The sequence below is a fragment of the Heterocephalus glaber genome, unplaced genomic scaffold (assembly GCF_053883595.1).
Source record: "Heterocephalus glaber isolate CG9 unplaced genomic scaffold, H.glaber_assembly_v1.0 deba00000122, whole genome shotgun sequence".
Lineage (NCBI taxonomy): Eukaryota > Metazoa > Chordata > Mammalia > Rodentia > Bathyergidae > Heterocephalus > Heterocephalus glaber.
The window spans coordinates 80,204,793-80,217,056 of record NW_028258138.1 but is presented as its reverse complement, the minus strand read 5'-3'; the positions used below and the strand labels follow the sequence as shown (position 1 = coordinate 80,217,056).

Below are 12,264 nucleotides of genomic sequence, written 5' to 3'. Positions count from 1 at the left end.
AAGAGGAAGAAGGGAAATTAATAGAGCAGCCATCAAGTCTGAATGGCATCTGTACAGGACAGCACTGTCGCATCAATACTGATTTCCCAGCTTGGAAAGAGTTCTTGTTCTAGGGCCAGGGATGTAGCTCAGTGGTGCCATGTCTGCCTGGCAAGCTCAAGATCCTAAGTTCAATTCCTAGTACCAAAAAAAAAAAAAAGAGTTCTTGTTCTAGAAAAGTACAGGTTAGAGTATTTAGAGATGATGACGCACAGTGTCTGCAAATTATCCTCAAATGGATCCAAAAAAAGACTACTGAAAATAGCAAAACAAACAAACAAAAACTGGCACAATTATGGTGAGATGTTAACATGTGGGGAATCTGCATGGGGAACATGAAGTTCTGAGTGCCACTGACTTAAAGTAATTCAAAAATAGATTATTAAAAGTAAACTACATTTATTCACTTGTTTAATAAAATTCTTTAGAAGGCCGGGGATTTAGCTCAGTGGTTTCACCACTTGCTGCGCAAGTGCAAGGACCCGAGTTCGATCCCTGGTACAAAAAAAAAAAAAATCTTTAGAATGACCTTGGATTAAAAAGTTGCAAGAAAGAAGCAGAGGCAAAAGCAATGTATGAAAGGTTGGGACAGATTACTGTGCAGGTACTGCTTAAACTGTGCCTCCCCTCCTTGCAGAGAACATCGTTCCTAGGTGCTGCTGACACCAGGGCAGGCCAGCTGCTGTGCAGCCCTCGGGGGCCCAGAAGAGTCCAAACGTGGTCTGCTTGTCTGCTTGTGGTTATGCAGGGCTGCAGCGGTGGTCCCCAGAGGCACCCACTCTTCTGTGGGTGCAAACTGTGCTCCCAAATTGGCAGCAGAGACTCAACTCTTTCTTTGTTATTTCTTTTCTTCTTTGTCTTGCTTTAGTCAGGCTTCAGTTTCAGGAAACAGAAATCACTCTAGATGTTTTAAGAAGAAAAAAGTTAATGCAGGGATGAGGTGCTCAAAAAATTGTCAGGAGAGGTAGGAGTAGGCTTTAGGCTGGACGAGTGGAGAAATGGAAAATGACATAAAAGCTGCCACCTAGAAAGCTGCCGCCTCGGTTCCAGCCAGACAGATGGGTAATCAGGGACCTCAGACCAGAATTGTGTCTGTAAGAACAGACCCATTCAGACGTCTGGGAGCTGCTGCTGCCATCACCACACCTGCAACTTTCTTCCAATGCCCACAAAACAAGGCACCAGCTCTTAATTCTTTTGTAGAAAAATTTAATGTCTACATGACTAAGCTTGCTATCAGAAAAAGGCAAACAAGAAATAATCTGCTCCATTCCCACCTCCAAAATCCCCAGTAGGTGCCTGAGCTGGGGAGCCTATTCCCCACACAGAACAATCACCACCCAAAGGGAAATGTGGTGCTTACTGCCTTCCAGCCTCTGCACACTTGGGAGGTCCACAGGAAGAAGGCGGAGTTCCAGTCCCCAAGCAAAGCACACTCCTCCCAGCGATCTGAGTCATTCTCTACTGTCAACCCCAACAACTGAACGAATCAGGTATGAATTAGGTTACACTGCCTTCCTCACAAATGCTTTAACATCAAAATTCTGTACACCATGTCTCTTATATAAAGACAAATGTGGAAGCAGAGCTGCAACTCACAGAAAAGTGGGAGAGATATAATTTATGATATAAATTTCAGTACACTTTCATACTTAGATGCTTACACAGAGGGATCTAGAGGTATGCATAATTCTCTCTGTTCTATCTTATTTCTAGTCATTTTTCTCTGAGGTTTAGTTTCAATTTTGTAAGAATCACCTCCTTTCAAGGTTATGTAAAAAGCTACTTTACTTTTAATCAACAGCAGAGGGCTGCCGATTCCCACACAAGTCTGTGAGTGTTATAAGTGAAATACTTGAAATTTTTTGTAAAGGGGTGTGTGTGAGAGGGTTTTCCACGTAGACCAGGAAATAAATGGCAAGCGTAGCCACGAGATGGCGCCCCAAACCGAAAACAAGTGGTTTGTCTTTCACACCACAGTGCAGTCCTTAGGGATGAGACTGTATCTGGTACCTGGCATGAGGCCTGATGCACAGCAGCCAGGTAATGCTGTGCGTTGAAGATACCAGTTACAGTGAAGAGGCTTGACCATCACGATTCTTGTCTTCCTAGTTCACTCTCCCTTCTTGTGGACAAAGCAAACACAGAGCGACCAGAAGTCACAGAATTCACCGCCAGACCCATCCTGTGAACAGGCCCCGGCCGTGAAGCTTCCCAGAAGCATAAACTGCCAGCGAGCGTGGGAAATCCTCATTTCAAGGAGGAACTGTGGCCCTGCTGCTATGGGACTAACTGCCACAGTCCGTTTTCGTTGAGCTGGGCAAAGGGGTGGAAGAGATTAACAGAGCACAGATCTTGACGGAGACAGAGAAAGCAGACGGCTAACGGCAACATTCGGTTTGTGATCAGCTGGCTCCGCGGGAGGTGGATGAGGGTAGACAGCTGGAAAGCTGCGCTGGCGGGGCTCAGCCTGAGGGTCAGGGCAGCAGGAGCTGTGGCCGACGGGAGGAAGCGTCCCCTCCTATCTGACAGAGAAAGGCCTTGGTGAGGAAAGCACCTACAACTTCCGGACAGCTGTGTCTGAGGGACCCCGTGCAGCGAGCACCTGCCATCATACTCTACCTAGCAAGAACTAAGGAATTAAACTCTTTAAGCCAAAGTGTAAAAACACAAAACTACGACTTTCTGGCATACGCTGCTCTTTCGATACACGTGCACACTGCGAAAGTTCACAGCAGGATAAAACCCGTCCATTGCTCCTCCACGGTGCGCGCGCGCGTCCTGCTCACTTGCGGCGCCGGCCCGCAGCACCCAAGCCTCCCGCTCTGTGCACCGCCCGGGACCCGCACCCCGCAGGGGCCGAGTCCGGGACTACAGGCCAGCAGCATTCCGCACAGGGCGGGCGGCGGAAGCCGAGCCCAGCCACCCCTCGTCCGGAAACGCGGGCAGACTGCCGCGTGGATTCCGTGCACGACGAGGCCTGCAGAGAGCCCGCGGGGACCCCGAGCCCCGGACACAGACCCCGGGACGCCGACCTGCGGACCCCGAGGCGTGGGCACGCGCGGGGAGGGGCCGCCTGCCAGGGAGCCCTCCAGGGGGCGACAGCGGGGACCGCGCGGAAACGGCTCGCGTCGCTGGTGCGCGACTGACTGGCGAGCAGCACCCAGGTCTCCACGGCGCCCACCCGCGCGGGCCCCGATCCCGAGTCGGACCGGGCCCCGGCGTCCGGGAGCAGAACCCGCTCCGACCCACCTCGTCCTCGGGGAGCCCGCGCACGTCAGCCGATTCCATATCCACCGTCCAGGGCGGGGCAGGGCGGGGCGGGGCGGGGCGGGGCGGGAGAAAGGCGCGCAGGAGGGGGAGGAGGAGGGGGAGGAAGAGGCGGAGTCGCACCGCCTGGTGTGGGCGCGGCCCGGCGGGGAGGGAGGGGCCTGGGCGCAGTGGGCGGGGCCGTGGGCGGGGCCGGTGCCCTCCTAGACTCGGCCAGCCTCGCTCCGCGGGGTCTCCAGGCCACTCCTCCTCCCCGCGCGAACCCACGTGGACGACCGTGCGGTCCGGGGCTGGGTGGGCGCGGGGACCCAGCTAGCATCTGAGCCGGAGATCTGCGCCTCCTCTGCCCGGGCTGGAGCAGGACGGACCCGGCCGCCCCGTGCCCCGACGTCCCGAGCAGCGACCGTCTCCACGCATGTGTGCGGCCTCTTGGTTCCTGCACCAAGCAGCGCACACGCGAGCGGCCAGTGGGAAGCCACACGCCCCCCTGGCTCAAGCCCCAGTTCACTGCTTGCCGTGTTGAAATTTGGCGAAGTGTGGAAACTCAAAACCTAGTTTTAATTTTCCTCAAGAAATCCAGATCAGAGGGCCGGGGATTTAGCTCAGTGGTTTTGCCGCCTGCTGTGCAAGCTCAAGGACCCGAGTTCGATACCCGGTACCAAAAATAAATAAATAAATAAAAAATAAGAAATCCAGATCGATTGTGAACTACTATTAATGGTTTCACATGTCGGTGGGAACAAGACGCGCCCCACTTTATTGGTTTCATGATTCTAAGTTAGCATTGCTTTTCTTTATTTTATAACCTCAGTTATCTGTGTTTTGTGTTAAAAATAAAGTAATCTGAAAATATTCAATGTGCCCTTTTATTTTGGGGATATTTCCCCCATTTCTCACGATACACGTTTTTTATAATCTTAGGTCGTTCAGGTCATTTCACGGCGCCTTTACAGACCAGGGTGGAAGCCACTTCCTTTACTGCTGGTAAAATTCAGCGCAGGATGAGATTCACCAGCGGTGGGAACTGGGAGGAAACTCGGCCACAGTGACCACGATTCCCAGGCAGCAGCTCCCTCTGCAGACACTCTGCCCCCAACCAGGGGCTGCGCTGGCCCAAACCGAGAGCCTGTTAGGAAGGTGACCCTGAGGAAGCCCACGGGCCCCTCGCGCCTAGTCAGCTTGAAGGCCGCAAGTTCTAGAGGTCAAGCAGCTGGACGCGGCAACCCGAGTTTCCACCAGCTTTGCTGTGGGTGACACCGCTGGTGGGTAGTTACAACAGCGTGGCCTGGACCCAAGGCCACTTGTTCTTGAACCCACCTGAGGTGGAAGAGAAGGTTTGCATGGCCTCCTTTATCGTCCCAGCCCCGGGGGATTCTCTCACTGAGAAAAGCTGATCCTTTAAAGCTGTTTTGGTCAAGGCTGTGGCCCACTGCTCAGTGAGCCTGCTGCCCATTGGAGCTGGGTTGTGTTTTCTTTTTCTTTCTCTGTCCCCTTTTCTGCTCCCACCCTATGCTTCTTCAGAAGGCACTAAGGCCCAAGTGTCTGACATCCTTGGACCCTGTCATCCAGTCCAGATCCACAGGCCAGGGTGCTCAGTGCAGAGTGGTGGTGCTAGTAACATGATCATTCAACAGCCTTCGGGACAAGGTGACTTGTGACCACTGATGGTCTGGACACTGTCCCGGCTGCTACGGATTCTTGAACTTCAGCCCAGCCCAGTAAGACCTGCTGCAACCTTGTTCTGTGACCAGGCCCTTCTTAGCCAGTTGCTGATTCCCTTCAGCCAAAGCCCCCGTTTGGCTGATCTCACAAAGCTTTGCCCAGGGAGGAGTGTGTGTGATTGCACTAATTGGCCCAATCTTGTTTCTACTGTCTCTGAGTCAAAAGATCCCATTGCCCCATATCACAGATACCACTGATTTGACTCATGGTTCTTATTCTTTCTGTCCAAATCCAAAATCATAATGAAGAATTGAACAGGCAACAACTGATACAAGATGAACTAGAATAACAACTCTAAGCCTAGCTGACACCTGGCTCCTGAAACTGAAAAGGAAGTGCAAATGGGGAAAGGCCAACGGCCAGTGGCCTGATAGCCAACCAGCAGAGGAAGCTGTTTAGGAAAGAAAACCCCCCTTCTCCATGTATCACTCAACTTAGTGGTGTTCTTATGTTGCCAAATCCATGTGGATTTTGATGTGGCTGCCCATGTACGAGATGTGTGAAGCATGTGATGGTGTGCCTAACACTGTGTCTCATGCCTTGTGCCTCTGCCAGGGGTTCCTTACCTGAAAGCCCAGGCAAACTCAGCAACCTCCAGTGGCATCACTGTTTCACCTCTTGTGCTTGATCCTATTCTCCCCGCAAATCTGCCTTTATCCAAGATGAGAGCAAAGCAATAAAGGAATAACTGACCCTGTGGTATTCATTGTGGTGCATAAACTGACGAAGTTTCTTTTAGTTTCTAAAAGAAGACCCCTTGCTATAAAAATTGGGTGTGGGATGACTGATCTAATAATATGAAAGTCACTTCAGTGTTGGTGATAATTCTTCAAGGAATATGAAGAAAAAGTCTTGTATGGAAGTTCACTCTGGCTCCCTCTGGCTGCTGGCTGCTGGCTGCATCTGTTACTCTTACTAAATGCCTGCATCCTCTCCTGCATGGACTCCCGGCTGTCGCTCTTTGCCACTTGTTTTAGAGGAGCCTGTCTCAGACCTAGAGTTCAGGAATGCAAGAAATGTTAGTATTTGATTTTCTGTTATTGAACTTAGTTCATATAACAGTAACTATGTTTAACATGTTTTCAAATTGTAGAAACATTTTAAAAATTAAATTTTGAATTCAAACAAAAGACAATAAAAATAATGATATAAAGTATAGCAATGAAATGAGCATTTGAACACCCATCACCCACTGTAAGGAAATGAATATTACCAAAAACTCTTGCCACTTGTATTTCCTTCTATTCATACCCTTTCCTCCTTGCCAAGAGATAACTACTATTCTGAATTGTGGGTTTACCATTGTCTTTAAAGATTGTCTCAGCACACATGACTGAGGTCCTAAACTGTTCATTTTTGCTTCTTTTAATTTTACAGAAATGGAATCATGAAATAACTTGCTTAATTCATGTTGTTGTGGTTGTAGTGGTTAATTTTTCACTACTGTGTAATACTTCCATTTGACAACTCTACAACCATAACTCCCTTGCTGGGCACTGGGCATTTTTGTTTTGATTTTTAGTTTTCATTTATAAAACTTTTATTATATGATTCAGCTCTTTCAAATATTTGCAGTGTATCATTTAGATAAATTACAATGACATCTGTGAAATTTAATGATTCAAAACTTGTGTCAGTTGAAATAACAGGAGTCAGTGAAATTATTGAGCTTTATCCAAAGGAAGTATTTATTAAAATACCAGTTTGCTATTACAAGACTCACGTTTTTGTTCCATTATACTTTTCTTAGTGAAAGGAAATTCTAAAAGTTTTCCCCCACTGACACCCAAACAAAGAACACTGCTTCTTATTTTGACTTGGTTTTCTCTTCAGAAAGCACCTATTCAAGTTTTTTGCTCATTTTTCTATGTTAAATTGTTCATTCTGTGCTAATCTTCCTCCCAGAACGTCATGCATTCTGGATGCCAGTCCTGCATTCTGGATGCCAGTCCTGCCTTGTGAGACAAGTGTCAGCTGTGACGCAGCACAGGCAAGGTTGAGGAGGGCAAGGGAGCGAGGGGCTGCAGGACAGCGCAGCAGGAAGGGGAACTGCCAGACACAGGCCCAGGGCCCTGTGCTCAGGGAGAGGGCTTTGAGGTGGAAGGTGCCAGTGGCAACTGAGAATTGGTTCCCCTTGGGGGAAACAGATGGGTAAACAGATGAAGACCACAAGAACCACACATTTTTCCACTGCTGAAGAAGGGCATTATAAGAATGGGAAGGAAGCAAAATGACCATTAATTCTCCTCAAAATACTCTAAATCCTCCCATTGTTCAAACACACTTATCCCACTGTTCTTGGCAAGGTACCTTTAAAGTAATAAGGCTTTTAGATTTGAACGCTAACTCTATCCTTTGATCACCCTTTGTGTATAGATACATATAGAAATCAATGTAGGTGTTGACATGTGTTGCACACCCACACATGCACACAATGGAGCCTCCACACCTGCGTGCAATGAGGAGCCAGGAGCAGTGACACCTGAAAGCTCAGAGCACTGTCACCAGACAGAGTCTAAGGACGTCCCCAAAGGGGAGATGGGAAGCTTGACTCACTCTGCCATGGGGCAGGTTGGAGGTTCGGACTCCCATCACAGATCTGTCATTAACAGGCATAGAGGTTTATTGAGCAGAGTTCTAAAAGTATACAGTCGGTGTGCAAGGCTCAAATGATGCACATGGGAGCTGGAGCTGGGTGTATTTGTGACCTCGGAGGGTTCCAGGTCTGGAATGTGTGTTTTCCCTGTCTGCCAGTCCACCTTCCAGCTGTGTCTGGAGATGGGATGTGCTGCCTGTGGAATGGTTGGCTTTTGCAAGGATGGGGATCCGAAGGAGGGGCTTGGCTTAGAGTAAAGGGTGGAGGCTTCCTGTCTTTACAACTCTTAGGAGACCCTGGCAGGGAAAAGGGCCTGAGTTACTTTTGTGTCCTGAAGCTGTGGTTTTTCTTAAGAGTACAATTCTTAAATTATAATTGTCCTCATCTCCTTTCTACCTATCTTTATTTCTTCCATTCTATTTTTGACACCTTACACCCAGATCTTCCCCTCATTTACTGAAATGAACCTTGGCTCCTTGGAAAAATGGCCAATTCCAGGACCAGGTCACAAATGTGACAGATGAACCTGGAAACATTTTCTTTTTTTTTTCCCATTAACTTTATTGGTACATTTTAGGTATAAAATACAGTTACATTCATCATTGGGATCTTGTACCATTACATGAGTATCTCAGTTCTTATTTTTTTCCCCATTCCCTGTCACCCTTCACCCCCTCCACCTTTCCCTATTTGGAAAGACTTTGTTTCCATTTTTTTCCTTTTCCCTTCTTTCCTTTCTCCTACCCCTCCTACTTCCCCTGCTCCTTTAGACCTTTTCTTCCTACTACACAGTATCAATCAGACATTTTTTAAATTACAATATCAAGATCTAGGAGACATTACCACAGATTTTACAGAATTTAAAAGGATATAGAAAGCATATTACAAAAATCTTTCTTGAAATAAATTTGACAACTTCTAAGAAGTAGCTTGGAAGAGAAATTAATGAAACTAACTCTGGAGGAAATATAAAGTTTGAATAGCACCTATTAAAGAAAGTATATTCCTAGCTTGAAAACCCACCTATATGACAACAACAGGCTCATATACATTTTAACTGATAAATTATATCAAACAATTAAAGCAGGAAAAAAAAGAACACTTCTCCTCTCATTTTAGGAAATCAACATTGTGCTAATCCTAAAACTGGATAAAGATAATAGAAGAAAAAAGTATGAACATAGATAGAAATTTGTTTAACAAAACAAACTATTAGAAGTCAGATCTGGCAGTAGGTAGAAAGTGGTTTTGTTATAGGGATGGCAGTGTTGGTTCAGCATTGGAAGATCCACCCCTAAAAGTCATCATTTTAACAGAGGAAAGGAAAAAGCCATATGATCCTGTCACTAGTTAGAGAAAAAGTATTGGACTAAATTCTACAGCTGTTCATGGTAAAAGCTATCAGGAGACTAGAAGTAGAACAGAAACTTCTCAACAGATTAAAGACATGTACTCCATACTTCCAGCGAGCACACCTTATAAAAATGGAGAAGAATGGAGAAGAATGCTTTCTCCTTTAGGTGGGGAACAAGGGCAGATATGCTTACTCTTCATCTGTCCATTAAACTTTGAAACCTAGGCCCCACCAAAATAGTCTGTCAATAAAATGACACAATTAGGATAGGATTGGCAAGGTAGGAGTAAAATCTTTATATGTAGATGAAATGATCATCTACAGAAAAAATACTAAGAAATCTCTAGGAGCCCCTAGAACTTGTATTTGAATTTAGCAGGATTAGAAAACACAAGGTATATATAAAAATTAGGTCTATGTATACTTGCTATAAATAAGGAATTGGATATTGAAATTTAAAAGTTATGTAGGAGTACAAAGGACCTAGAAAAGTAAAAAAAACAAACAAACCAAATAAAACAGTGTTGGAAGACGTTTAGTACCTAATTTTAAGACTTCCTCTAAAGCTACAGTAATCAAGGCAGTGTTGGTGTAAGGAAAGACATATAGATCATTGGAATAAAACAGAGAATCTAGAAATAGAACCACTCATATATGGTCCACTGAGTTTTGAAAGATTATTTAACATTAACATTTTATAAAACATAAACTCAATTCAAGAGCAGAGGAAAAGATAGTGTTTGCAGCAGATGGCACTAGAACACCTGGTATCCGTATGTAAAAAATTAACCTCAACCCTTTATTTCCATATATAAAAATAACTTGAAAGGATCTATGAACCTAAATATGAAAGACTAAAACTATAAAACTTTAAGAAGAAATTATGAGGGAAAATGTTTATGAATTTGGGGTAGGCAAGAACTTCCTAGGATACAAAAAACATGATGTATAAAAGAAAAAAATTGATAAATGAGATTCCATCAAAGTTTAAAACTTTAGGGCTGGGGATTTAGCTCAGTGGTTTCACCACCTGCTGTGCAAGCGCGAGGACCCGAGTTCGATCTCCGGTACCAAAAAAAAAAAAAAATTTAGAACTTTAAATGACATCGTTAAAATGAAAAGTAGTCCTTAAACAGACCATATTTACAATGCATATAACCTATGACCAGAATATATAAAGAATTCTTACAGCTCATTAATAGACAACCCAATTAAAAAGTAGACACAAGAAGATGATAAATAGCCAGTATAGCACAAGGAAAGGTGTGCAATACTAGAATCAGAAAAATGCTAATCAGTACAAAACAAGATTGAATTATACACTCATTAGGGAGATGCAGTTAAAAGTTTTAAAAACCTTGTCATGACTTTTTCTTTTTGTTGGATTCTCCCCTTTTGCGTTTAATTTGTCATGCCCAACGGATTCATTCTGCTGGGCTTCCTGGGGCTGTGATCCTCATTATCTTTTCCTAGGATATTGTCTAAAATTTTCCGGAGTGCTGGTTTGGTATTCATGAAGTTCCTAAGGTGCTCTTTGTCATGAAAGTATCTTATTTCTCCAGCAATTTTGAAAGATAGTTTTGCAGGGTACATCAATCTGGGTTGGAGGCTGTTTTCCTTTAGGGCTTGGAATACATGACTCCAAGCTCTTCTTGCCTTGAGGTTTTGTGTTGAGAAGTCTGCTGTGATTCTGATGGGCTTTCCTTTGTATGTGATTTGTTTCTTTTCTCTCACTGCTTGTAGAACTTTGTTCTTCTGTTGGGTTTCTGGAATCCTAACAATTATATGCCTATGTGTAGATTTTTTTGATCAAGGCTAGTTGGAGTCCTATATGCCTCATTTATCTGTATGTCAAGTTCTTTTCCCCTGCTTGGGAAGTTTTCTGGCATCACTTCTGTGAATAGTTTTTTTATGTCATCTGAACTCTCTCCTGTTTCTTCATTTACTCCAATCAGTCTCATGTTATTCTTCTTTGCATCGTCTAGCAGCTGCTGGATTGATTTCTCATGGTCCCTTACAATTTTAAAGCAATTTTTCTTTTCCTGGTCACTAACTGCAATCTTATCTTCTATATCTGAAATTTTGTCCTCACATTGGTTCATTCTCCTGTGTAGACTTTCAATGGAGTTTTTAATCTCCTGGAAATCTGTTTCCATCTGTTTTATGGATTCCACTTGTTTCCTATGTTGGGATTCCATCATGTTCCTCAGCTCCTCTATTTTTTTTTTAATCTGTGTCTGCTCTAGATTTATTAATCATGTCTTGCACTATGGGCACAATCTCTGCTGTTATCTGAGAAATTATTTCTAATTTCATTTTTCCCAGATCCTCTTTTGTTGCCAGTTCAGTGAGTCTAGGTGGTTGAGTATCAGCTTATTTCATCTCATTTGCTTTTGGGTTTGCTGTAGATGATCTGGAAGTCTGTTTTTGAGGCCTGTTTATGTGTCTTATTTCCACTGGCGGGGGAGCAGGGTTGCTGCTGTCGCCAGCATGCCTCACCTCCTCTGCCCTGGGAGTGGTGGAATGCTTAACTTCCTTCTTTATATGTAAGATTTCTGAGGCAAAGAAGTGATTTTCAAGTTACATATAGCCTCAAATGTATAAAGCACTGAGAAAACTGTCTTCAAATTTTCTTGTCAAGTACAGACTACCATTCCAGTTTTGTTATTAAGAACAGGTGAGTGATATAATGGCTTGAGGGTTTTACAGGAAACCACTTACAAATTAAGCTAAATGTTCTATCTACTTGCACAAACTTGTTTAGGTTTTGGTTGAAGGGACTCAAGAGCAGATAAACTGCAAGCAACTTGTCAAATAAATCTGGTACATGCAAATTCTTTCTCCCTCTCCTGACTAATTTCTGAAACCAAATATAAACTCACTTTTAAACAAGTATTTTGGAGGACAAAACAAGTGCTGTCTAGTGTACAGTGAGAAATAATTTGGCATTTCTTATTGAGAGAATTTATAGAGGCCCGGAATTCTAGATCAGGAAAGCATTCCCTCATTGTATGTGTTAGTTGAAACTGAAAGATTCAAGTTTTAGTGTGGAATAAATTTTTAAAAATCCCAACTGCAAATGTAACATTCTTTTTTACCTTTTTGTTCCACACTGGGGAGTTGTTGTGTGTAAATATTTTGGTCTTCTATGTAGAGGAACATGTCATCTGGAAATAATGATACTTGGACCTCTTTCTTTCTCTGTCCTTTCTGGATATTCCTTTTGTTTCTTTCACTAGCCTGATTGCTCTGGCTAATGTTTTTTTGTTTTGTTTTTTGGTTT

At 44.3% G+C, this 12,264-nt stretch overlaps 1 protein-coding gene across 5 annotated transcripts in view; it reads right to left on the bottom strand.

Moving 5' to 3' along the window:
• The window catches only part of Nedd4 (NEDD4 E3 ubiquitin protein ligase), a 98,546-nt gene extending 95,179 nt beyond the window's left edge, over positions 1-3,367 (bottom strand). For 3 of the 5 annotated variants that reach the window (XM_087217300.1, XM_004835346.4, XM_087217318.1), the window contains exon 1: positions 3,292-3,352. In XM_087217300.1, the coding sequence (XP_087073426.1) occupies positions 3,292-3,330 (39 nt within the window). In that variant the 5' untranslated portion in view covers positions 3,331-3,352. Of the gene's footprint in view, positions 1-2,052; positions 2,565-3,291 lie in introns of all 5 variants that reach the window. The other 2 variants (XM_087217325.1, XM_087217331.1) reach the window with 2 other exon arrangements.
• Positions 3,368-12,264: the final 8,897 nt, after the last annotated feature.